Genomic DNA, 27342 nt, shown 5'->3' on the forward strand with positions numbered 1-27342 from the left:
CATGACAAATGCGCCGGAAAACATTTACGGGCTCACCATAGCCCGTGCTACATGGACACTTCGTTCTGAGTAGCTAAATCTAAAACAACAGCCGGAAACTATCTTGTCTTCAGGAAAAGAAAAAAGGGAAAATTTCACCTAGCCAGCCGCCCTCCCCACTTAGCCTAACACCTACGACGTATCTAAGAGTATATGCTGTTCTTTCTTTCAGCATGCTGTTCTTGCCCTCATCATGCTGTTTTTGCCCTCGTCATGCTGTTCATGCCCTCATCATGCTGTTCTTGCCCTCATCATGCTGTCCTTGCCCTCATCATGCTGTTCTTGCCCTCATCATGCTGTCCTTGCCCTCATCATGCTGTTCATGCCCTCACCATGCTGTTCTTGCCCTCATCATGCTGTTCTTGCCCTCATCATGCTGTCCTTGCCCTCATCATGCTGTTCATGCCCTCACCATGCTGTTCTTGCCCTCAGCATGCTGTTCTTGCCCTCGTCATGCTGTTCATGCCCTCATCATGCTGTTCTTGCCCTCATCATGCTGTCCTTGCCCTCATCATTGTGTTCATGCCCTCATCATGCTGTTCTTGCCCTCATCATGCTGTTCTTGCCCTCATAATGCTGTTCATGCCCTCATCATGCTGTTCTTGCCCTCATCATGCTGTTCTTGCCCTCATCATGCTGTTCTTGCCCTCAGCATGCTGTTCTTGCCCTCAGCATGCTGTTCTTGCCCTCGTCATGCTGTTCTTCCACTGCGCATTATATCCCCAATTCAGCAGACCTCAAAAACAAAACTCTAATCTTTCCAGAAAGGACTTTGACCAGAAGGTGGTGATTCGTTCAATAATATCCCGGTAGACATATTCGGACTTTCGTAAAGATACGGCTGTTTTATCCAGTAGGTCCAAACGTTCCAGGGAGACAGAACTGATGCATTCATGCTGTTTCTTCCCCTTCAGCTCAGGAAGTTTCAGGTGTTTATTTTTTTGCTTGGCTATTTTTTTTAGAAGAAATTTTCTTTCACCTGAAAACATCATTTAATCGACTTTTGATTCTTAATTTTCCGCAGTCGCTATATATATATATATATATATATATATATATATATATATATATATATATATATATATATATATATATATATATATATATATATATATATATATATGTCGTACCTAGTAGCCAGAACGTACTTCTCGGCCTACTATGCAAGGCCCGATTTGCCTAACAAGCCAAGTTTTCCTGAATTAATATATTTTCTCTAATTTTTTTCTTATGAAATGATAAAGCTACCAATTTCATTATATATGAGGTCAATTTTTTTTATTGGAGTTAAAATTACCGTAGATATATGACCGAACCTAACCAACCTAACCTAACCTAACCTATCTTTATAGGTTAGGTTAGGTTAGGTAGCCGAAAAAGTTAGGTTAGGTTAGGTTAGGTAGGTTAGGTAGTCGAAAAACAATTATTTCATGAAAACTTGGCTTATTAGGCAAATCGGGCCTTGCATAGTAGGCCGAGAAGTGCGTTCTGGCTACTAGGTACGACATATATATATATATATATATATATATATATATATATATATATATATATATATATATATATATATATATATATGTCGTACCTAGTAGCCAGAACTCACTTCTCAGCCTACTATGCATGGCCCGATTTGCCTAATAAGCCAAGTTTTCATGAATTAATTGTTTTTCGACTACCTAACCTACCTAACCAGACCTAACCTAAGTTTTTCGGCTACATAACCCAACCTAACCTATAGAGATAGGGTAGGTTAGGTTAGGTAGGGTTGGTTAGGTTCGGTCATATATCTACGTTAATTTTAGCTCCAATGAAAAAAAATTGACCTCATACATAATGAAATGGGTAGCTTTATCATTTCAAAAGAAAAAATTTAGAGAAAATATATTAATTCATGAAAACTTGGCTTATTAGGCAAATCGGGCCATGCATAGTAGGCTGAGAAGTGAGTTCTGGCTACTAGGTACGACATATATATATATATATATATATATATATATATATATATATATAACTGAAAACTCACACCCCAGAAGTGACTCGAACCCATACTCCCAGAAGCAACGCATCTGGTATGTACAAGACGCCTTAATCCACTTGACCATTGACCATTTTTGTGTTCCTCACGTGTTGCCCCAAAGAATGAGGTGATTTGGTAAAATGCTATGCCCAAGATAACTATCCGAGTGCCGGCGGTGGGGTGGTTCAAATAGCCTCGGCTATCACCTCATTATGTCCGGTCGTGATGGTCAAGTGGATTAAGGCGTCTTGTACATACCAGATGCGTTGCTTCTGGGAGTATGGGTTCGAGTCACTTCTGGGGTGTGAGTTTTCAGTTGCATATGTCCTGGGGACCATTCAGGCTTGTTCGCATATATATATATATATATATATATATATATATATATATATATATATTTATATATATATATATATATATATATATATATATATATATATATATATATATATATATATATATATATATATATATATTATTAAGTATGTTTTATCACGAGGTTGACGAATATAGTAGTTATCATTATTCTATTCTTTTGTCGTGGTATATTCCTAGTAACACGTAATATTCTGTTGTGGAATATTCATAATAACTCCACCCTTTTCTTAGCAGTGGTATATTGTTGGAACCAAATCCTATTAGTAGTAGTGGTATATTCCTAATACCTTGTCCTATTCCATTGTTATGGCATATTCATAATAGTATGTCCCATTCTGTAGTCACCGACGTTGTCTTACGTGTCTAAACCATGACCATAATGAGCATACGATTTTAGTTATAAACAAAAATCAAAGTCACTAATGAGTAATTGAATATTGTTGCAATCACGATTGTTGCAAAACCAGAGTTATAACAGTGTATAACAATCTAAAATATATCGTTTTAACAATCCCTCTGAAAGTTGTTCTTAAGATTTCAAAGTGTTGAGAATAGGATATTATCACTAGCCTTAAGACCGTCATATCTAACAAAGTGTAGAGAACAGACTATTATAATTTTATTGATCACAACCATATCAAAACAAAACAAAAAATGTTGCCAGCCCTGGCGCAAACAACTCCCTTCCCACTCTCATTTACAAAGCGCTACAAATATCTCTGAGGGATGCACGAATTAACTTGCCATTAGGACAGTTTTTAAGTGTACCGCCACTTGAAGCTGTAGGGAGCAAGGGCCGGGCTCTCCGGGGTCTGGACTAACTTGCCATTAGTGATGTTTTTCCTCGTACACAAGACTACTTAGCCGCCAGTGTTAGGGACGGTGGGAAAGGGGGAGGGGGGAAGGGGTCATGACCTGAGAGAGGGGCAGTGTTGGGAGGGGTTTGAGTGGAAAGGGAAGGGAGGGAGGGAGGTCATGACCTGAGAGGGGCAGTGTTGGAGGCAGGTATGACCACTGTCTCTAAAATGTCTCGTAGCCAGCATCTTTAATTTTTTAATTATTTAATTTCGGAATTGTAGTTTTTTTTTTTTTGTCGCGGAGGTCTTTATTTATCTCCTGTCTGCCTGCCCCCCCCCCCCCTCTCTCTCTCTCTCTCTCTCTCTCTCTCTCTCTCTCTCTCTCTCTCTCTCTCTCTCTCTCTCTCTCTCTCTCTCTCTCTCTCTCTCTCTCTCTCTCTCTCTCTTCTGCTATTCTCTTTTTCTCTAGCTTCCCTCGTCTTGTGTCCATCCCTCTCCTCTTTATCTTCCGTCCTGTTCTAGCTCCTTGTTCTCCTATCCCTCCCAAGTTGCTCTTCATTCATATCGGCTTCCTGCTTTCTCCTGATCATTACCTCGCCTTTCCCTACCCTTCCCTTCTCTTCCCTCGCCTTTCCCTACCCTTCCCTCGTTCACTCCCAGACATTCTCTTTAATCCTTTCCACAATAAAAAATATATATTGAAATGTGCATTGCAATAGCACAACATTTGTAATAATATATAGGGTACTTGGTGACGGGGGGGTTGGGGTGGGGGTAGCTCCATGTACTCACCTAGTTGTACTCGCGGGGGTTGAGCTCTGACTCTTTGGTCCCACCTCTCAACTGTCAATCAACTGGTGTAAAGATTCTGTAAAGTAGTTGATTTTATAAAGCCTACTGGTCTCTATCAAATTAACATTTGAAAGTGTGTATGGAGTCAACCTCCACCACATCACTGCCTAATGCATTCCAATTAATTACTGTGACACAGAAAATTCTTTGATGTCTCTGTGGCTCATCAGTTTCCGACGTTGTCCCCTTGTTCGTGTTCCACCCGTGCTAAACAGTTTGTCTTTGTCCACCCTGTCAATTCCCCTGAGAATTTTTGTAGGAGGTTCTCATGTCGCCCCTTACTCTTCTGTCTTCCAGGGACATGAGGTTTAGCAGGAGCTGTTCCCTGCTGATTTCTGCAGGGAGGGAGGAGGAGGATGCTGCATCACTCCACTTGTGAATTAGTTCCTCAGCCTTACCCTGGGGGTCTTTGTGAGCCGCAGGCCGGGCTCTGCCCCCTTAGCTATCTGAATTTTTGCCCACACTTGTCTTATTTACATTCATATTTACATTCAGTACTTTATACTGTGTTAGCTGCTACGACTTTGTCTTAAGTAATTCCACTTAATGACGGCTCTGATTGTAAAGCTTTTTTCTGACATCTTTGGACCTCTCTTTGTCTCTAATTGTGTTCCTAACATTGAACAACATTTCTTTGTCTACTATGTTAATTTCCCCTCAAGATATTATGTCACTATCAGGTTCCCCACCTATCTCCACCTATCCGCTAGTGGGGAGATCCAGATGCTTCCGTCTTTCCCCATAGCTCATATCCTTCAGCACTGGATCCACCCTCGATGGATATGTATATACTTACACCATGTCTGCTTCTTCCTTGTATTTTTTTTCAGGTCAAGATTCGATGCTCGTGCATACACATTCAGGAGTATCTCACACAGGATATGTAAAGTAATTAATTTTGATATTTTTTATTAATATACTTATGTATTGTTTCGTCTTTTTTTACCGGTTTCCCCTTTCCAAGTCTTTAGAGGATATCATATATATATATATATATCCACTTCTCTTGAAATTTGGATATGCTCGTCAGCTTTAATTTTCCATCTTCCTTTATATTTCTCAATTTGTATTATTTATTTCCTTGCAGTTTTTTGTTTTTGTTTTAAATGTTCGTCTTCGGTTCATTTGTTTTACAGGTGCATGCAGCTTGCCACACCTGCATGCTCTTCTCTTTATTGTGTACCTAAATAACAATTCTATTTAACTTTTACATGATTTCCAGGAATATAAAGTAACACCCTGCAGTTGCAGATGAAAAGTCACAATAACGTGGCTGAAAAATGCTTACCAAACCACACACTACAAACTGAAGAGACGACGACGTTTCGGTCTGTCCTGGACCATTATCAAGTCGATTGTAACTTGAAATTTGGATATTCGGTCCGTCGATTGAGACAGACCGAAACCTTATTCACTCTGGTGTTGATGATATTCTCATAATGCACCGCGAGTCTGCCAGTGCAGACTACTTATCATATGCCTCTGTATGACTAAGCATCCTGTGTAATGGGGATTTTTTAGCATCACGTAGCTAAGCTTTTTGACAATGTACTCCCCGTCATATAGTCTAGGGTAGCTGCACAAATGCAGGTGTACTTAATGTATTAATAAAAAAAAAGGTCTCTTCAATTCCTAGTGTGTGGTTTGGTCAGCACCCTATAATTCCTTTTTATTTATTTGTTTGTCGTAAAATTCTGTCAACGTACATTTTTTACAGTACCACATCCTTCTGTTTACATTATTTGGAGTTTAGTGATATTGAGTTTCATTTATTAATGCCTTGCTTTATTTATCCTTTGGCATCTCGCTATTACGCGTATCGGTACATCTATGTTGGTCAATATTTCGTATATTAAACGTTACTATCCACCTACACTCTCACATAGAAATACTCAATGCTCAACCACACACAGGTGCGTCCCAGAGGGCTATAGTAACAAGCACAAGTATTCTGCACATGCGCATTGCCTAGCATGTCATAGCAAGAAATCATCAGTTGCAGAATGGGAGCGGAATCCTCCTATTTTGTTTTACTGTTTTCTATTCATGCCCCTCAGCATCACCCTCAATGGGCTGAATGAAGTATGGAATGACAGCCGCTGCAGTTTTGTATTATACACCTGTTCGTTGTATGATCTCGGCATTGCAATAGAGAGTTGCCAAAAGTCCCTGGATGAAAGGTAAACCCTCATATTAGCTTTGAGTCTAGGGGTATGTGAGGAGAGAGAGAGTATATATTATATATATATATATATATATATATATATATATATATATATATATATATATATATATATATATATATATATATATATATATATATATATTTAAATATGACCGAAAAAGTAAGATTAATAATTCTAACACGAATTTTCTCAATCTTTCGTACATTACGCTTCACTGTTGGAGGTAAATCAAAAATCACTTCTCCAAAATTCATTTTTATTTCTAGTCTGACGCGACACGGGCGCGTTTCGTAAAACTTATTACATTTTCAAAGACTTCACAAATACACAACTGATTAGAACGTATCTCTGATTTTATATCTACATTTGAGTGAGGTGGGAAGGGTGATGTGGCATTAACACAAGACGGAACAGGAGGGGATATTAATAGGGTATTAAAAGTATCAACACAAGACAGAACAGAAACAATGGGTATTGAATAGAAGTGTTTGTAGAAAGCCTATTGGTCCATATTTCTTGATGCTTCTATATTGGAGCGGAGTCTTGAGGTGGGTAGAATATAGTTGTGCAATAATTGGCTGTTGATTGCTGGTGTTGACTTCTTGATGTGTAGTGCCTCGCAAACGTCAAGCCGCCTGCTATCGCTGTATCTATCGATGATTTCTGTGTTGTTTACTAGGATTTCTCTGGCGATGGTTTGGTTATGGGAAGAGATTATATGTTCCTTAATGGAGCCCTGTTGCTTATGCATCGTTAAACGCCTAGAAAGAGATGATGTTGTCTTGCCTATATACTGGGTTTTTTGGAGCTTACAGTCCCCAAGTGGGCATTTGAAGGCATAGACGACATTAGTCTCTTTTAAAGCGTTCTGTTTTGTGTCTGGAGAGTTTCTCATGAGTAGGCTGGCCGTTTTTCTGGTTTTATAGTAAATCGTCAGTTGTATCCTCTGATTTTTGTCTGTAGGGATAACGTTTCTATTAACAATATCTTTCAGGACCCTTTCCTCCGTTTTATGAGCTGTGGAAAAGAAGTTCCTGTAAAATAGTCTAATAGGGGGTATAGGTGTTGTGTTAGTTGTCTCTTCAGAGGTTGCATGGCTTTTCACTTTCCTTCTTATGATGTCTTCGATGAAACCATTGGAGAAGCCGTTATTGACTAGGACCTGCCTTACCCTACAGAGTTCTTCGTCGACTTGCTTCCATTCTGAGCTGTGGCTGAGAGCACGGTCGACGTATGCGTTAACAACACTCCTCTTGTACCTGTCAGGGCAGTCGCTGTTGGCATTTAGGCACATTCCTATGTTTGTTTCCTTAGTGTAGACTGCAGTGTGGAAACCTCCGCCCTTTTCCATGACTGTTACATCTAGAAAAGGCAGCTTCCCATCCTTTTCCGTCTCGTAAGTGAAACGCAGCACGGAACTCTGCTCAAATGCCTCCTTCAGCTTCTGCAGATGTCTGACATCAGGTACCTGTGTAAAAATGTCGTCAACATACCTGCAGTATATGGCCGGTTTCAAGTTCATGTCGACTAAGACTTTTTGCTCGATGGTACCCATGTAGAAGTTTGCAAACAGGACACCTAGGGGAGAACCCATGGCGACCCCATCTACTTGCTTATACATGTGCCCATCCGGGCTCAAGAAGGGTGCCTCTTTAGTACAAGCTTGGAGTAGTTTCCTCAGAATACTTTCTGGCATGTCAAGAGGAGTACAGGCTGGATCAGGCTGTTTGCAAACTTCTACATGGGTACCATCGAGCAAAAAGTCTTAGTCGACATGAACTTGAAACCGGCCATATACTGCAGGTATGTTGACGACATTTTTACACAGGTACCTGATGTCAGACATCTGCAGAAGCTGAAGGAGGCATTTGAGCAGAGTTCCGTGCTGCGTTTCACTTACGAGACGGAAAAGGATGGGAAGCTGCCTTTTCTAGATGTAACAGTCATGGAAAAGGGCGGAGGTTTCCACACTGCAGTCTACACTAAGGAAACAAACATAGGAATGTGCCTAAATGCCAACAGCGACTGCCCTGACAGGTACAAGAGGAGTGTTGTTAACGCATACGTCGACCGTGCTCTCAGCCACAGCTCAGAATGGAAGCAAGTCGACGAAGAACTCTGTAGGGTAAGGCAGGTCCTAGTCAATAACGGCTTCTCCAATGGTTTCATCGAAGACATCATAAGAAGGAAAGTGAAAAGCCATGCAACCTCTGAAGAGACAACTAACACAACACCTATACCCCCCTATTAGACTATTTTACAGGAACTTCTTTTCCACAGCTCATAAAACGGAGGAAAGGGTCCTGAAAGATATTGTTAATAGAAACGTTATCCCTACAGACAAAAATTAGAGGATACAACTGACGATTTACTATAAAACCAGAAAAACGGCCAGCCTACTCATGAGAAACTCTCCAGACACAAAACAGAACGCTTTAAAAGAGACTAATGTCGTCTATGCCTTCAAATGCCCACTTGGGGACTGTAAGCTCCAAAAAACCCAGTATATAGGCACGACAACAACATCTCTTTCTAGGCGTTTAACGATGCATAAGCAACAGGGCTCCATTAAGGAACATATAATCTCTTCCCATAACCAAACCATCGCCAGAGAAATCCTAGTAAACAACACAGAAATCATCGATAGATACAGCGATAGCAGGCGGCTTGACGTTTGCGAGGCACTACACATCAAGAAGTCAACACCAGCAATCAACAGCCAATTATTGCACAACTATATTCTACCCACCTCAAGACTCCGCTCCAATATAGAAGCATCAAGAAATATGGACCAATAGGCTTTCTACAAACACTTCTATTCAATACCCATTGTTTCTGTTCTGTCTTGTGTTGATACTTTTAATACCCTATTAATATCCCCTCCTATTCCGTCTTGTGTTAATGCCACATCACCCTTCCCACCTCACTCAAATGTAGATATAAAATCAGAGATACGTTCTAATCAGTTGTGTATTTGTGAAGTCTTTGAAAATGTAATAAGTTTTACGAAACGCGCCCGTGTCGCGTCAGACTAGAAATAAAAATGAATTTTGGAGAAGTGATTTTTGATTTACCTCCAACAGTGAAGCGTAATGTACGAAAGATTGAGAAAATTCGTGTTAGAATTATTAATCTTACTTTTTCGGTCATATTTAATAATATATGTCTACAGGAAAGACTGCTACCAAAATATACTAATATATATATATATATATATATATATATATATATATATATATATATATATATATATATATATATATATATATATATATATATATATATATATATATATATATAATAGAGAGATAAGTAAAAACAAAGTAAAAATACATTAATAGTAACAATATTACTGACAATAATGGACCATGAGAGCAATGATATTAATTCATAGCAAATAAAAAAAAAATATCCTAATCCATTATGAAATGTTTAATAGCAGTATATAATCTATCCAATCCCTGCAATAATACTAGCAGAAGCGACACTAATGAGGATAATAGCTGCAATATTTCAGATCATAGCGAGTAACGAGCCTAATACATTGCAGAGTATTCCTATTGTATTACCATAGGGATATTCCCTCCCCCCCTCCTCCCCCCATCACCCCTCCCCCCATCCTCACCCCCCCCCCCCCATCCATTTCGTGAAATCTGCAAAACGTTTGTGTTGTAACAACGGCGAACCCGCAGATAATTGGTGCGCCTCTGCTATTAATCTGTGATATACAAGCTTTAAAAAAAAAAATTAAAAAAAATTTGAATGGGTATAAATTACTTTATATTCACTGTAGGTAATTATTGTGTTGATTTTATGCTGCCTGGAGGTTTATATCGTGGCTGACGCGGGTATTATGGTTGATGGTGGTATTATGGTTGACGCTGGTATTATGGTTGATGGTGGTAGTATGGCTGACGGTGGTATTATGGTTGATGGTGGTATTATGGCTGACGGTGGTATTATGGCTGACGGTGGTATTATGGTTGATGGTGGTAGTATGGCTGACGGTGGTATTATGGCTGACGGTGGTATTATGGTTGATGGTGGTATTATGGCTGACGGTGGTATTATGGTTGATGGTGGTATTATGGCTGACGGTGGTATTATGGCTGACGGTGGTATTATGGCTGACGGTGGTATTATGGTTGATGGTGGTAGTATGACTGACGGTGGTATTATGGCTGACGGTGGTATCATGACTAATGCGCCCCACTATTTATAGGTTAGCTCTTTGGCAGTTAAAAGGAAAGTTTTGGTAATGGTCGCGCCAGAAAGGGAGAATCGAACGCCAAAAGACTCGCCATATACGCACTCGCAATGCACACACTACCCGGTGGTGACATGATATACTCCGAACACCTCCTGATAAACCACTTGGCCTGGACGGTAGAGAGACGGTCTCGGTTCATGCAGGTCGGCGTTCAATCCCCCGACCGTCCAAGTGGTTAGGCACCATTCCTCCACCCCTCCCCCCCCCCACCACCCCCTTCCCTCGTCCCGTCTCAAATCCTTAGGCTGATTCCTTTCCGATGCTACATATTCATAATGGCTTAAGGATGAGGCTACGGGAGACATCTCCCGTCACGCAGGGTGCAGTCGCATCTCCACAGATCTCCAGTATCAGCTCTTGATACTGGTAATGGCTTAAAAGAGCCACCACTTACGGGCTATTCATGCCCGTGCCACCTTTTGGGTGGCTTAATCTTCATCAATCAATCAATCAATCAATCAGGATGAGGTTATACTCCCAGTACTAGTTGGTGGGGGGGGGAGGGTATACTCAAGAAACTGACTTCTGAAACCTGCCCGAACTTTTTAGAGCCTAATACTGGTTCCTCCTCAGTGGAGCTCGAACTTGGATCGACGATTATGCTATGCCAGTAAGAGGAAGCGACACATCAAATTATTTTGGAGTTGGTGAGGAATCGACTACTTTGGATTTTTTTTAAATAATGTGTATCGTAATTGCGCTCTCTTCGATGTTTATTATTTGACCGTAATTCTTGTAAAAAATAATTTTGATCTGGAAATGTTTAAATGTTGTTGTTGTCTGTCTGCGTCAGTGAGTCTGTCTACTTATTTGTTTTCTGTCTTGCAGATGACATATCTGATTGCGTCATAGACTACTTGAGCTGCAACATATGATAGTTGTGTTTTGAAAAAAAAATCATTTGATCATATCGGGGTGTTGAAGACAGAACTGTCTGACTTAGCAAGGCTCTGTCCGATTTGAGAGGCTGAAATTTTTGTCGTTGTATCAATTCGGGGATATGTTTCTATCACCGTATTGTCCTGTTGTGTTGATTAAGTTATTTAATGTTGATCGAATTTTACTTAGGACAGAATGATGATGAGGAAATAGTCTGCTTATTTCAGTTAAGTGAGTTTGCTAAGTTAGTTTTGGTTCAAAATAGACAATGAATATAGTAATTGTTAAATTGAATATATCTGTTATCACTCTGTTATTCTATATTTTATATATATATATATATATATATATATATATATATATATATATATATATATATATATATATATATATATATATATATATATATAATATATATATATAATATATATATATATATATATATATATATATATATATATATATAATATATATATATATATATATATATATATATATATATATCGTCGTCTACATTTTTTTTCCAGATTAACATTCTTTATCACCCTATGTTTAACATTCTTTATCATCCTGTGTTCAACGCCCATTCTCACACCCTCGCTGTATACAGGAAGAAATTTTCTGGAGAAATCGTTTGATCCAAAAATAGTGAATTTCTCTCAAAGTCTTTTTGCCAACAGCGCTGTTTTGCGCTCCCAAAATAATTTTACATGCGAAATAAATAATGATTTCCCTTTTTTCGCAAAAAAAATGAAAAAAAAATATGCCAAGTCTCCCGCCAACGCCAAAATTTTCGACGACTTCCGACACACATTTTTCTCCGTTAGTAAACATTTTGGCTTCAAATTAAAATGCGAGTACTATTTTTTCGAAAGTTTTTTTTCTGCATAAGAATTTAAATGTAAATGACGATGCACCTGTATATGTGTGAGTGTGTGTAGCCTTCACGTGTAACGAGGAGTAACTAGGTGGCTGTTAGCTGGTAGATTTGATGGAGAGGGAGGGAGAGAGAGGGAGGACTGGAGGAAGCGAGGGGTTGGAAATGGAAGGATGGAAGGAGGGAGGGAAAGAGGGATGGAATGAGATGGAATAGATTGGAAGGGAAGCACAGAAGTTGAATGTAAAAAAAGAGGTGCGCAGGTTATGTTTGGGAAGAAAGGTCAGAGAGAGAGAGAGAGAGAGAGACCCTCTCCCCCCCCCCTTCCCATCCCCCCGTAAAAAAAGAAAAAAAACTCATTTTCTGTGTGTTTGGGCTCCCATTTTCTGGCCGGGTAGACTCTTGTGTCTTACACCTCACTATAATGATCGCATTATCTCGCTTCTTTCCACTCAGTTGCGTGACGTCTGCGAAAATCCTGGAGAAGTGGCGCGGGTATAATACACGTGTCCCCTGCACACACACACACACACACACACACACACACACACACACACACACACACACACACACACACACACATACACATACATACATGCATAAACATACTTATTTACGCACCATGTGTGTACACCACCGGGTGGGTATTATCTGAATTTACGCACGTGCCGAATTAAAAGATATACGATATTGATTTGTAATATATATATATATATATATATATATATATGCGAACAAGCCTGAATGGTCCCCAGGACATATGCAACTGAAAACTCACACCCCAGAAGTGACTCGAACCCATACTCCCAGAAGCAACGCATCTGGTATGTACAAGACGCCTTAATCCACTTGACCATCACGACCGGACATAATGAGGTGATAGCCGAGGCTATTTGAACCACCCCACCGCCGGCACTCGGATAGTTATCTTGGGCATAGCATTTTACCAAATCACCTCATTCTTTGGGGCAACACGTGAGGAACACAAATGCGAACAAGCCTGAATGGTCCCCAGGACATATGCAACTGAAAACTCACACCCCAGAAGTGACTCGAACCCATACTCCCAGAAGCAACGCATCTGGTATGTACAAGACGCCTTAATCCACTTGACCATCACGACCGGACATAATGAGGTGATAGCCGAGGCTATTTGAACCACCCCACCGCCGGCACTCGGATAGTTATCTTGGGCATAGCATTTTACCAAATCACCTCATTCTTTGGGGCAACACGTGAGGAACACAAATGCGAACAAGCCTGAATGGTCCCCAGGACATATGCAACTGAAAACTCACACCCCAGAAGTGACTCGAACCCATACTCCCAGAAGCAACGCATCTGGTATGTACAAGACGCCTTAATCCACTTGACCATCACGACCGGACATAATGAGGTGATAGCCGAGGCTATTTGAACCACCCCACCGCCGGCACTCGGATAGTTATCTTGGGCATAGCATTTTACCAAATCACCTCATTCTTTGGGGCAACACGTGAGGAACACAAATGCGAACAAGCCTGAATGGTCCCCAGGACATATGCAACTGAAAACTCACACCCCAGAAGTGACTCGAACCCATACTCCCAGAAGCAACGCATCTGGTATGTACAAGACGCCTTAATCCACTTGACCATCACGACCGGACATAATGAGGTGATAGCCGAGGCTATTTGAACCACCCCACCGCCGGCACTCGGATAGTTATCTTGGGCATAGCATTTTACCAAATCACCTCATTCTTTGGGGCAACACGTGAGGAGTTGCATATGTCCTGGGGACCATTCAGGCTTGTTCGCATTTGTGTTCCTCACGTGTTGCCCCAAAGAATGAGGTGATTTGGTAAAATGCTATGCCCAAGATAACTATCCGAGTGCCGGCGGTGGGGTGGTTCAAATAGCCTCGGCTATCACCTCATTATGTCCGGTCGTGATGGTCAAGTGGATTAAGGCGTCTTGTACATACCAGATGCGTTGCTTCTGGGAGTATGGGTTCGAGTCACTTCTGGGGTGTGAGTTTTCAGTTGCATATGTCCTGGGGACCATTCAGGCTTGTTCGCATTTGTGTTCCTCACGTGTTGCCCCAAAGAATGAGGTGATTTGGTAAAATGCTATGCCCAAGATAACTATCCGAGTGCCGGCGGTGGGGTGGTTCAAATAGCCTCGGCTATCACCTCATTATGTCCGGTCGTGATGGTCAAGTGGATTAAGGCGTCTTGTACATACCAGATGCGTTGCTTCTGGGAGTATGGGTTCGAGTCACTTCTGGGGTGTGAGTTTTCAGTTATATATATATATATATATATATATATATATATATATATATATATATATATATATATATATATATATATATATATATATATATATATAAAATATGCACCAGGCACCTATCTCGACTCCCAGGCCCTCCGAATTGTAGCTAACCTCCGTCTTGCTGCCCCAATCCACACCAAATATAGGAGTATTTGCGGCGATGTGAAATCGACGCAAATTCCTTCTCCCTCTCTCTCTCTCTCTCTCTCTCTCTCTCTCTCTCTCTCTCTCTCTCTCTCTCTCTCTCTCTCTCTCTCTCTCAATCTCAGCTGGATGTCCAGCTGAGAGAGAGCCCCATCCCCCACCACCATTACCTCAAGATCAGTAACTCACATGTCCTGGGTGGTTGCCTAGATTTGATCAAGGTAAATCCCTGGAAGAACGGCATTCAGTTGGTGTGGGACTACACGTGTCTATCAACTCTGGCTAACACCTACATTGACCTCAGTGTTGCACATCCGGGTGGTGCTGCCTCCCACAGGGAATCAGCCAAGTCCCATAGGTACAGAGAACTTGATCACCACTACAATTTTGTCCCCATTGCTTCTGAGATACTCGGCGCCTGGGGTAAGAGTGCTAACAGTTTATATGTTTTTATGGAATTGGGTTCTAGCCTAACTGAAGCAACAAGAGAACCAAGAGCTGTCAGCTTTTCTAACGTCTCAGCGTGGCAATACAGTCGGGAAATGCACACTGCCTTCTGGGTTCCTGCCCGCCATCTGTGTAGCTGGAGGAACTCAATATCCTGTAAGAAACCACTTTGAACCTTGTCTGTAACTATTTTTTAAGATAGTAATCATCATTAACATCACATTTAAATCATGAGATGACCTAATTAGACTCACCTCCCCATTATCCTCCCTTATCCTCTCTTTCTCTCTTTCTCTTTATCTCTTTCTCTTTCTTTCTCTTTCTCTTTCTTTCTCTTGCACTCTCTCTCTAGCTCTTGCACTCTCCTCTCTCTCTCTCTCTCTCTCTCTCTCTCTCTCTCTCTCTCTCTCTCTCTCTCTCTCTCTCTCTCTCTCTCTCTCTCTCTCTCTCTCTTCCCTCTTTTATTCTCCTGTCTGGGTGTTCCAACCAGCAGCTCCGTAAATGTGATTGACGTTCCGCGTCGCCCTCTGAATTGTAATTAAATTCACAAAAGTTTGAAATAATGCTCGCTGCATATATTTCTCTAAACTGCATTATATATGTATATAAAGTTAGCCACTTCTCCGCCCCCCCCCCTCAACCCAACCCCCTCCTCCATCCCACAAAAAAAAATTACTGTGATGTATGGCTTTGATGTGTTTTTTTGTCCCTTTTACTCTGTATATATGCAAATTCATATAGATTTACGTGTATATATATATATATATATATATATATATATATATATATATATATATATATATATATATATATATATATATATACATATATATATATATTATTAAATATGACCGAAAAAGTAAGATTAATAATTCTAACACGAATTTTCTCAATCTTTCGTACATTACGCTTCACTGTTGGAGGTAAATCAAAAATCACTTCTCCAAAATTCATTTTTATTTCTAGTCTGACGCGACACGGGCGCGTTTCGTAAAACTTATTACATTTTCAAAGACTTCACACATACACAACTGATTAGAACTTACGTCTCTCTGATATTATATCTACATTTGAGTGAGGTGGGAAGGATGATGTGGCATTAACACAAGACAGAACAGGGGATATTAATAGGGTATTAAAAGTATCAACACAAGACAGAACAGAAACAATGGGTATTGAATAGAAGTGTTTGTAGAAAGCCTATTGGTCCATATTTCTTGATGCTTCTATATTGGAGCGGAGTCTTGAGGTGGGTAGAATATAGTTGTGCACAACTATATTCTACCCACCTCAAGACTCCGCTCCAATATAGAAGCATCAAGAAATATGGACCAATAGGCTTTCTACAAACACTTCTATTCAATACCCATTGTTTCTGTTCTGTCTTGTGTTGATACTTTTAATACCCTATTAATATCCCCTGTTCTGTCTTGTGTTAATGCCACATCATCCTTCCCACCTCACTCAAATGTAGATATAATATCAGAGAGACGTAAGTTCTAATCAGTTGTGTATTTGTGAAGTCTTTGAAAATGTAATAAGTTTTACGAAACGCGCCCGTGTCGCGTCAGACTAGAAATAAAAATGAATTTTGGAGAAGTGATTTTTGATTTACCTCCAACAGTGAAGCGTAATGTACGAAAGATTTAGAAAATTCGTGTTAGAATTATTAATCTTACTTTTTCGGTCATATTTAATAATATATGTCTACAGGAAAGACTGCTACCAAAATATACTAATATATATATATATATATATATATATATATATATATATATATATATATATATATATATAATATATAATGAGCCTACGTTTTTAAACAGCGAACTATAGTTTTCTACACATCGAACACGAAGGAAATTTTCTGGGTCTGAGAAAATTGAAGAGTTGGGCGCAGTACGATGTTCATCACACGTTTTCTTTTCTCCCTTCGTGTTTTTTTTCTCTCCTTTTTTTGCGGTTGAATAATTCGCTATTTGGTCTGTTTGTTCTGTGTGTCTCTCGATGATTCGCGCGTCTCCAAATGAATGATTGATTGCGATCTGTTTATCCGCTAGTGTGGACACATTTAATTTTGGGACACGATTCGCGCGTTTGGAAATGTTAGTTTAAATCCTCGTTTTCCGCGGAGGTATAGAATTACTGCATGAATATTTTGTGTGACAATCGTATTTATACTCAACGTGTCTTTCGTATTAATACTTAGCGTGTTTGTCGAGTGAGATTTAGCGTGTCTTTTTTTTCGTGTATGATTCAGATTGTCTTGCGTATTAATATTTAGTGTGTGTTTCGTATTTATGTTAAGCGTGTTTTCCTATATATATATATATTTAGTGCGTATTTCGTATAAGAAGAGTTCCAGGCGCTCTGTGCTGTGCTTAATATATAGAACTACTGTTCCAAGTTTATTCCATATAAACTAATCATATAAAGATTCATATAACCCATGAATCTGATGTTCTTCATATGTTATCCCTGGGAGATGTTCATCTGTAACCCCCCATGTATCTATTGTTTTGAATCTATAACATCTTAGAAATGGAATTTACTGACCCGAATAAATACCTCACCCGAATAAATTACTCACCCGTCCCTTTCCCGTTTAGTCCCGTTCCTCTTGATTTGCCACAACGTTCAAAATACGACGGGCTGACCTAACCAGAAACAAAAAGAGGCCAAGGTAGGTTATCTTGAGGTTATCTTGAGATGATTTCGGGGCTTTAGTGTCCCCGCGGCCCGGTCCTCGACCAGCCCTCCACCCCCAGGAAGCAGCCCGTGACAGCTGACTAACACCCAGGTACCTATTTTACTGCTAGGTAACAGGGGCATAGGGTGAAAGAAACTCTGCCCATTGTTTCTCGCCGGCGCCTGGGATTGAACCCAGGACCACAGGATCACAAGTCCAGCGTGCTGTCCGCTCGGCCGACCGGCTCCCCGGCCAGGGTACCCCACTTAAACCAATCCACCGTTGAACAGAAAACCCGGATGATTTTTTTGGTGAGCCGCTACTTTTTATAGTACTTTAGAGTTAGTACGTTCGGGTCCCTAAACGTACAAAATGAGACGTATTAGTTGAGAGAGCTACTCTCGATAGCTTCAAACATGAACGAAATTAAATTACTTTTCAGAAAATGTTAACACCTGCAATTAATTAACGACAGTAAAACCTGTATTATTGATGATTCTTCATTATTTTTCATTATCCGAAGGGTGATAAAAAAAAAATTCTGCATTATTGAAGACGAGAATGATTAATGGTAGCCATAAATAGAAAATGTTGAATATATTTTCAAAGATATGAAATTTTCCTGTGGAATGATTTGCGATGTGTCGTTCCAGAGAAAAACTTATTAGTTTCCCGAGTGACATGGATATAGACAGAGAGAGGGAGAGACTGACAGAGGACAGAGCCCCGAGAGGGACAGAGCACCTAGGAGGACAGAGCTCCCAATGAGAGATAGAGAGACCAAGGGAGAGACAAAGATAGAGATCAAAAAATGCAGTGGAAGAGAAAGAGGGGGGGACGGGGGAAGAAGAGGGGAAACATTGGGACAAAAAAAGAAGAGACAAAGGAATATCAAGACAAGACAACGATCAACAGGAATGGGAAGGAAAACCAGACTTCCATCGTCCACTCTGAAGGAAAATTGATCGCATCAAGACCTTCTCACATTCGCGTCTGTAAATCAGGCCGTCCCAAGGTTGAAACATTCGGCTCTATTGTCATGTTAATTCCAGGCACATGATTCATTTCTCGCGTCGTGTGAAGCTGGAATAGAGCCCACGACATGGAACAGTGTGTGGGATGAGGGTGCTGGAGGGTAAGTTATGGCAAAGAGCTCTTAAGGAATTAAGAAATTGTCTTAAAAAATTATCTCAGAAGGAAAATCTGATGTAATTTGAGCATATGGGAGAGGAGATGATGGGGGAATGGAAAGGGCAGAGAGATGGTTATAAGGTTGTCGGTAACTTGATCGTGCTTGGGAAAGAGAGGGATAGGAATTCATGGAATGGAAAAGACCAGCATATCTCAGAGTGATGGAGGAAAAGGAACTTTGGAACGAGGATTTAGAAGGAGATCGAGAAGAAAGGGGTCGAAAAGAGAAATAAACAGACCTTTAGACTTTCATCAAAGAAAGGACATCATGATTTAGTGATGGTCCGAAGAGAAATAATAGTGAAGTGATTGAATGATTTTTTTTTTTTCATGTTTTTTTTCCCCATTAGGTGATGATCGACAATGGGGAGGGTGATAGTGATGGGTAGAGATGGGGCAGCGTGTTCATGAAGATGGAGGACGTTTTCGTAGAATGGAATAATGATAAAAAAAAGGGCAAATAGTAGAAAAAGAAAGTGTTTGGAAGAATAGAGAGGAGGAGAGGTAGAGAAAAAAATAGAAAGCATAAATGAAGAACTGGTGTGAAGTAGATAGAAAGAGAATGGTGGAAAAAAAGAGATATATATTTCAACCAGAATGAAAGAAAAAATCGATTTCCATGCATGACTATTCTATTTTTCCAGTGTAAGAAAATATATAATGTAATCCCTTGAGCAATGCTTCCCGGTGAGACTTCGTGAGAAAGCTTAATTGCTTTTCTGTACTTTGTTTACGACGTTAAAATTCACAGGTTCTGAGAACGAGGTTATAAGACGTTGTTTTCATCCTTTGGAGAAGAGCCGGCTTCACCTGACCTGGTTTCCGGATCAAGAACTCTTCTCTCTTGACCTGATTGACTCACATGACCACTCCACGACGTAACCTGATAGGCTGCACTCGAATGATCGACCTGATTTCCTTTCAACAAAGGAAAAAACTTCGGGAAATGAGGCCTTTCTCGAAAATATATAACATTGAAACCAATTTTATTCTTTTAGGCTTGTCCCGCAAGTAAGTTAATCAAAACAATATCATTTAAGCTTTACAAGGACGAACTGTTAGAGATTCTATAACTTATAGACATAGACGATCTTATATAGACATTTATAGTAGCGATCTAAGGTATTTGCAATAATTTCAGATCTAAGGAATTTGCAATAAGTTTGCGTCGTAAGACATCGACAAGCAGTTTAGTAGGAAGTTAATAACAGCGAATTAATTGTGTGTGTTTTTAGAACGGAATCTAGCTCCTGGGCTCCACCTTTCAGATATCGGGCGCCTGGTGTAATTATATATCCCGACATTGTAAGACTGTCTTGCCTGTTCTTTTAAGCTGGCAATAAAGGTTGTTTCCCGGGTCATTCCGCTTGATCTCCAACCTTAAAAGAATGCTATTTTACGCCTCAATGATTCGTGTATGTTTCCATCTTTCATCTGTGCCTTATGTTCTCATTCTTTTTATGTTAAGTTTTAACATTTCTTCCTTCTCTATTCTTTTCCTTTCGCTTTTACAGTTAATCTTTAATATGATTATTCTTTCTCCTCATCTTCGAAGTTTATGGTGAGTTTTTCATTTTATATTTATTCATCATCTTCTTCCTCCCTGCTACTATGTCTTTAAGTAATACTTTCTCCTTACACTTAATCCTCCTTCTCCGTGACTTATTCCTCCTCTTCCTCTAGTTTCTCTTCTTAACTCCCCCCCCCCCACTTCCTCCTCCACTTCTTCCCTAACCACCCCGTTTTCCAGTCTAATGAAGACAAAAGCTGGTAGTTTACCAGGATAACAGAGCGGGGCAAGGGGGGGGGGGTGGTTATGATAGCAGGAGTAAAACAAAAGTTGGTTCTTGACATGGCTTTTTAACCAGTAACTTCACGCATCCAATTCCAGCACCTCCTCTGCGCCCCTCCTCCTCTGCGCCCCTCCTCTGCGCCGCTCCTCTGCGCTCCTCCGCTGCGTCCCTCCTCCTCTGAGCCGCCCCTCTGCGCACTCATATTTCTATGCGCTCACCAGTTTCTTCGGCTCCGATCTTATTACGGGCTCACCATAGCCCGTGCTACATGGACACTTCGTCCTGAGTAGCATAAATCTTTAACAACCTTTCTTCAGCTCTTCCCTCTTGCTGTGTTGTCTTCCACAGTCTGCCACGTCTGACCCCATTGCCTTGTGTGTGTGTGTGTGTGTGTGTGTGTGTGTGTGTGTGTGTGTGTGTGTGTGTAATTATCCATCCTCATCCGTCAGCTTATATCCCGCCTACTGCCTCCTCCAGCTCATCCAACCGCTCTCATCCATCCTATCCTATCCTCTCGCTCTTCCGTCTTAACCCCTTCCCTTCCCCCCCCCCCCCTGGGTCACTCACCCGTCACCCCATTCGCTTGTCAGCCTGTTCAGGACTTTCGAGAACAAATGAGGAGCGAAAGTTTGTTATCAGTTTACAAGGGTTTTTTCCTTCGAGGGTTGTCGGAGGTGAGGGTGGTTAAGAACTGTCTTGGCCCAGTTATAGCCACCTCTCCCCTTAAAGTTTGTGTGGGGGGGGGGAGAGGGGTGAGGTACTTGGCTACTAGTACTTACCTAGCAGTGTCTACGCGGGTCACAACGGGCTATTCATGCCCGTGCCACCTCTTGGGTGGCTTAATCTTCATCAATCAATCAATCGCGGGTCACAGAAGTCCTACGTATAGGAAAAGAAGCACTCACTCTTGGGCTGTCAATCACCGTAAATTGGATACCATGTCACATTGGCATAGATGGTAATGAAAAGGCAGACTCGCTAGCAAAAACTGCCACTGCTCTTCTTGTTGTACAGGTTAAAATATCTCCAAGTTTTTCACGGATTAAGGAACAAATCGGTAAGAAAATACTCCCAACTTACAAAAGTCGTCACAGAGCCAAAGTAGTGGAAGGAAGATCTACTGCGATGTGGTACGAACAAGCCACTGGGTAAGAGCCTTTTCATTACCATCTATGCCAATCTACTACTATGCCAAGAGTCTACTTTCAAGTGTGGTCTAGAGCAGACACTTGCGAGATACTGTACCAACGCTCAGTGCGCTCAACTCACACCAACGTATCACCTGTGTACTTCTGTATATTCGACCAAATATATATATAGTATCTTAGTGTCTGTGTTTATTTGTCACCATACTTTACGTAACAATAGAACTGTTACATTTGCCAGGCTTGAAAGCCTGGCAAAAAGATATCCAGAGACATTGCAGTAGCCATACAGAGACTCAGACTTGGTTACAAGTACTGCTGGGCGGTAATGAACCCAATAGTTAAAGAGTGTCACATCTGTGGAACAGAAGCAGAGGCGCCACTATTGCACTTCTTACTGGAATGTGAAGCTACTGAAGCCCTGCGCATCAAACTCAACATTAATCCAACGACAGCAGCTGCATTAGATGCAAATTGCACAGTGACTACAATGATTAGAAAAACAGTTGAAGAACTGAAAATATAGTATGCACAGTGTTCACACTGTGCATCTTTATCAACCACCAAGATAATGTTATTAAAACAAGACTAAAACCAGTGTGCTAAATCAGAAACAAAAAAGAAACGGTAGAAAAGGAGGAAACCCCACCTACATTTAAAACTTTGTCCCAAATATCACGGTAACAAGGTTATCGCAAATAATCGAACTCAATTATGGGCTCACCATAGCCCGTGCTGCATGGACATTTCGTTCTGAGTAGCTAAATCTAAAGCTACAGCGATGTCTACGCAGGGTTACGGGCTATTCATGCCCGTGCTACCACTTGGGTAGCTTAATCTTCATCAATCAATCTATGCAGGGGGGAATGAAGGTTAGGGCTAGCTCTCTATTCCCCCCCCCACCCAATCCCTAACCCATCCCCCCCCCTTCCCTAACCCATCCCCCCCATTCCCTAACCCATCCCCCCCATTCCCTAACCCATCCCCCCCATTCCCTAACCCATCCCCCCCCTTCCCTAACCCATCCCTCCCCCCATTCCCTAACCCATCCCTCCCATTCCCTAACCCATCCCCCCCATTCCCTAACCCATCCCCCCCTTCCCTAACCCTTTCCCCCTTCCATTCCCTAACCCTTTCCCCCCTTCCACTCCCTAACCCTTTCCCCCCTTCCATTCCCTAACCCTTTCCCCCCTTCCATTCCCTAACTCTTTCCCCCCTTCCATTCCCTAACCCTTTCCCCCCTTCCATTCCCTAACCCTTTCCCCCTTCCATTCCCTAACCCTTTCCCCCCTTCCATTCCCTAACCCTTTCCCCCCCTTCCATTCCCTAACCCTTTTCCCCCCCTAAAAATTCCCTAACCCTTTCCCCCCTTCCATTCCCTAACCCTTTCCCCCCTTCCATTCCCTAACCCTTTCCCCCCTTCCATTCCCTAACCCTTTTCCCCCTTCCATTCCCTAACCCTTTTCCCCCCCTTCCATTCCCTAACCCTTTTCCCCCCCTTCCATTCCCTAACCCTTTCCCCCCTTCCATTCCCTAACCCTTTCCCCCCTTCCATTCCCTAACCCTTTCCCCCCTTCCATTCCCCTACCTTTCCTCAACAATCTTGACGTGTCTCCTCAGAATCCGTCACGCCAAAATTGACTTCCAATTAACCATCTTAATCCAGTCTCCCCTCATTTTTCTCCCCCCAACATCCATCTCTTCCCCATTTCAGCATACAACATCCATCTCTTCCCCATTTCAGCATACACCATGATCTTTTCCCCCATTTCAGCATACACCATGATCTTTTCCCCCATTTCAGCATACAACAAGATTTCTTCCCCCCATTTCAGCATACAGCATGATCTCTTCCCCCATTTCAGTATACAGCATGATCTCTTCCCCCCATTTCAGCATACAGCATGATCTTTTCCCCCATTTCAGCATACAGCAAGATCTCTTCCCGCATTTCAGCATACAGCATGATCTCTTCCCCCCATTTCAGCATACAGCATGATCTCTTCCCGCATTTGAGCATGCATTATGTACCACGCAATTTTTGCAGCTTTCATAGACTTTACAACCGTTCTCCAGGTACAGACGAAAATGTATTTTATGCTAATTAAGTCCTTGAATATGTCAAAGTTCGTCAGACCCCCCGATGGATGAGTGATGGATAATACATTACGCTCTGTAGACTGACGGTTCCCTCTAACCCTGTCCATGGAGGATAGACGGAAATGTATAAATGTAGAGCAGAATTGCAAGTGAATGGCAACAACGTCGCTGGTACAATATTAACTAATCAACACAACACACTCAATTCCCACGAGTAAACAGTTGAGGTTGACAGCATAAATAGAAAACCCTGGCAATGTGGGCTTGCTTGAAATTACAAAACAGGATAATACGGATATACATGAAAACACAAATTGGATAATACGGAGAAACGTGAAAATACAATCCTGGATAATATGGACATACGTGAATACAAATTCCTGGATAATATGGACATACGTGAATACAAATTCCTGGATAATATGGACATACGTGAAAACACAATCCTGGATAATATGGACATACGTGAAAACACAATCCTGGATAATACGAACATAAATGAAAACACAATCCTGGATAATACGAACATACTTGAAAACACAATCCTGGATAATACGTACATACTTGAAAACACAATCCTGGATAATACGGACTTACATGAAAACACAATCCTGGATAATACGGACATACATGAAAACACAATCCTGGATAATACGGACATACATGAAAACACAAAACTGGATTATAAGAACACACTTGAAAATCCTAAACCATCCGGAACACTATCTCCTAAATTACTATTTCTCCCCATGTAGGTATCCTGTAGCGCAGTGGCTTGCGCTATCAGCTCATTCCCAAATGATCCAGAGTTTGAGTCCCTGGTAAGGAATGAAAGATAGTTCAGTGGCTAGAGGGTGACTTGGCTATTCCTTAAAGGCCTCCTCTACCAGTAGACGAGAACCCATAAGCAAAAGCTCAAGATGCAGGTATTACGTTAATTTGCAATAATGCTTATTGCAAATTAATTCGCACGATTCTAAATGCTCTTTAGGGGGTTCATCATTTAGCGTCATCGAACCTGGAGAGTTGATATCATCGCGATGAATGAAGATGATTTAGCTCAGTGTATCAACAATAAAAGCTTACTTTTGGCTTGGATCACAGCTCGCGTGATCAAGCTGTCCACTCAACTAATGCATTTTGTACGCTATAGACTCTTAACGTACAACGTAAGGGGTATTATGAGAAGCAGTAGCTCACAAATATCCACGTTTTCGATGCGTTGATTAGAGATGTTACGTGGGTGGCTTGGGTTTGGGCGTCTTAGTACACCTTATGCAGACGATGAGTCACAATAATGTGGCTAAAGTATGTTGATCAGACCAAACACTAGAAGGTGAAGGGACGACGATGTTTCGGTCCGTCCTGGACCATTCTCAAGTCGATTGTCTTGTACACCATATTTTGTCCGTTATGGCAACTCGAGAGGATTGGCTAGCTGGCCACAAGACTTAAGTCTATTTCCTGGTCAGTAGGTATAGGATATCTTGGTGCATGTATACTGATCTTTCAGACTTAGAAGATGAGAAGCCCTAACTTCAGTCCTGACAAAAACCAGGGGTCTGGGTAGTATTATACGTTTTAAGTCGTTTCAAATTAATAACTGGAACAACCAAGGAAAGACTTGTACCAGGCAGTAATTACACTCGTAGCCAAATGATAGCCACTGTTCATTTCTTCAGCAGTACTCAATCGCATGGCTCGTGTGTACAAATATGTAAAGCTGCAATAATATTTCGTGTTCAACCTTACGTCTTGTAAGCGTGTCTGTTGCGAGTGTTGCAAGGTTATGACAGTAACATTTGTGATTAAAGATTTGCCTGAAACCATAAACTTACTAAACTTTGTTATAAAAAAAATTACATTTGTTTATGAAGAGTAGCTCTAATGCAGCCAAGAAACTGAGCCATATATTGTTTGGGGGAATTTTCACCTTTGACGAGTTGTGTCTCCATTTACAAAGCGTTCTCTTGAATTGCCACAACATACAAAATACAGTGCTAATGTTGACCAGACCACACAGTAGAAGTTGAAGGGACGACGACGTTTCGGTCCGTCCTGGACCATTCTCAAGTCAATTGTGCTAATCTAGTGCTAATCTAACCCTAAACGCACAAACCCAAGCAACCTACCTAACCTAACCTGCTGATCCATAGAAAACAAATATATTTGTAAGCCTATTTTTTTTTAACAGCATTTTGTATTTTGTACGTTTGGAATCATAATTTTCCAAATTTAGACGTATTAGTTGAGAAGACAGGTTGATATAGTCCAGATATTGGGTTCTTTCTGGTGCTTCAGGTTCCCGGTTATTACCGTATTCTGTCCAGGGTTTTAAAGATGATCAAAGAGGGTGAGGAAGGAGGAAGATTAATGAATATCTGAAGCCAATTTGCGCTTCTCTTATATTCTCCTCCTTTGTTATTAGAGATAAATGGATATATACATTCTCTTCTATATATATGTTCTACGATGAAATGGCTCCTCTTTTATTCTAAAAGTGTTGGTTCAGTTCATCAGTTTTATATATATATATATATATATATATATATATATATATATATATATATATATATATATATATATAAATAGAGAGAGAGAGAGAGAGAGAGAGAGAGAGAGAGAGAGAGAGAAAGAGAGAGAGAGAGAGATAATATATTAAGCATTTCGCAAAATCCTTTAATTCGATATCACATGTTTATTATGATTTAATTTTATCTTTCTCCTAGCAAATTCTTAAGTTTTAGTTACCATCCCATTATAGATTTTACTCTATGCGATAATGTTGCAAAATTATTTGTGCTTCTGAAATTGCAAAAAAAAAAAATAATGCTTCTATTTCTAAAAGTTCGTTCTAAAGTTCTAAGTTCTAAAATTTCTAAAAGTTCGATTTGTGGAAGTGGTGGTGGTGGTGTTAGTTGTAGTGTGGTAGGGATAATGATAGTGGTTGTGTGGTGGTGGTGGTAGTTGTGGTGATAGTGATCTCTTACAATGTGCGCAAAACCCTCACCATCATACAGCTCCTCTACAGCTTCTTGCCTCGGGAGGAGATTACTCATGGCGTCCCCAATAACTCTTAATTAATACACACTCGTTTTAATACACACATTAATACACATTAATACACACACATATTATTACACACACACATTATTACACACACATATTAATACACACACATATTAATACACACACATATTAATACACACACACATTAATATAC

General features: G+C 40.7%; 1 protein-coding gene across 1 annotated transcript; it reads left to right on the forward strand.

The window, feature by feature from the left end:
• The first annotated feature begins 10122 nt into the window (after window positions 1-10122).
• Window positions 10123-10491, forward strand: LOC138365283 (uncharacterized PE-PGRS family protein PE_PGRS24-like). The gene has a single exon (XM_069325564.1). It carries the CDS (start codon window positions 10123-10125, stop codon window positions 10489-10491), a length of 369 nt encoding a protein of 122 aa, XP_069181665.1.
• Window positions 10492-27342: the final 16851 nt, after the last annotated feature.

Source organism: Procambarus clarkii, chromosome 16, assembly GCF_040958095.1.
Source record: "Procambarus clarkii isolate CNS0578487 chromosome 16, FALCON_Pclarkii_2.0, whole genome shotgun sequence".
NCBI classification, from domain to species: domain Eukaryota; kingdom Metazoa; phylum Arthropoda; class Malacostraca; order Decapoda; family Cambaridae; genus Procambarus; species Procambarus clarkii.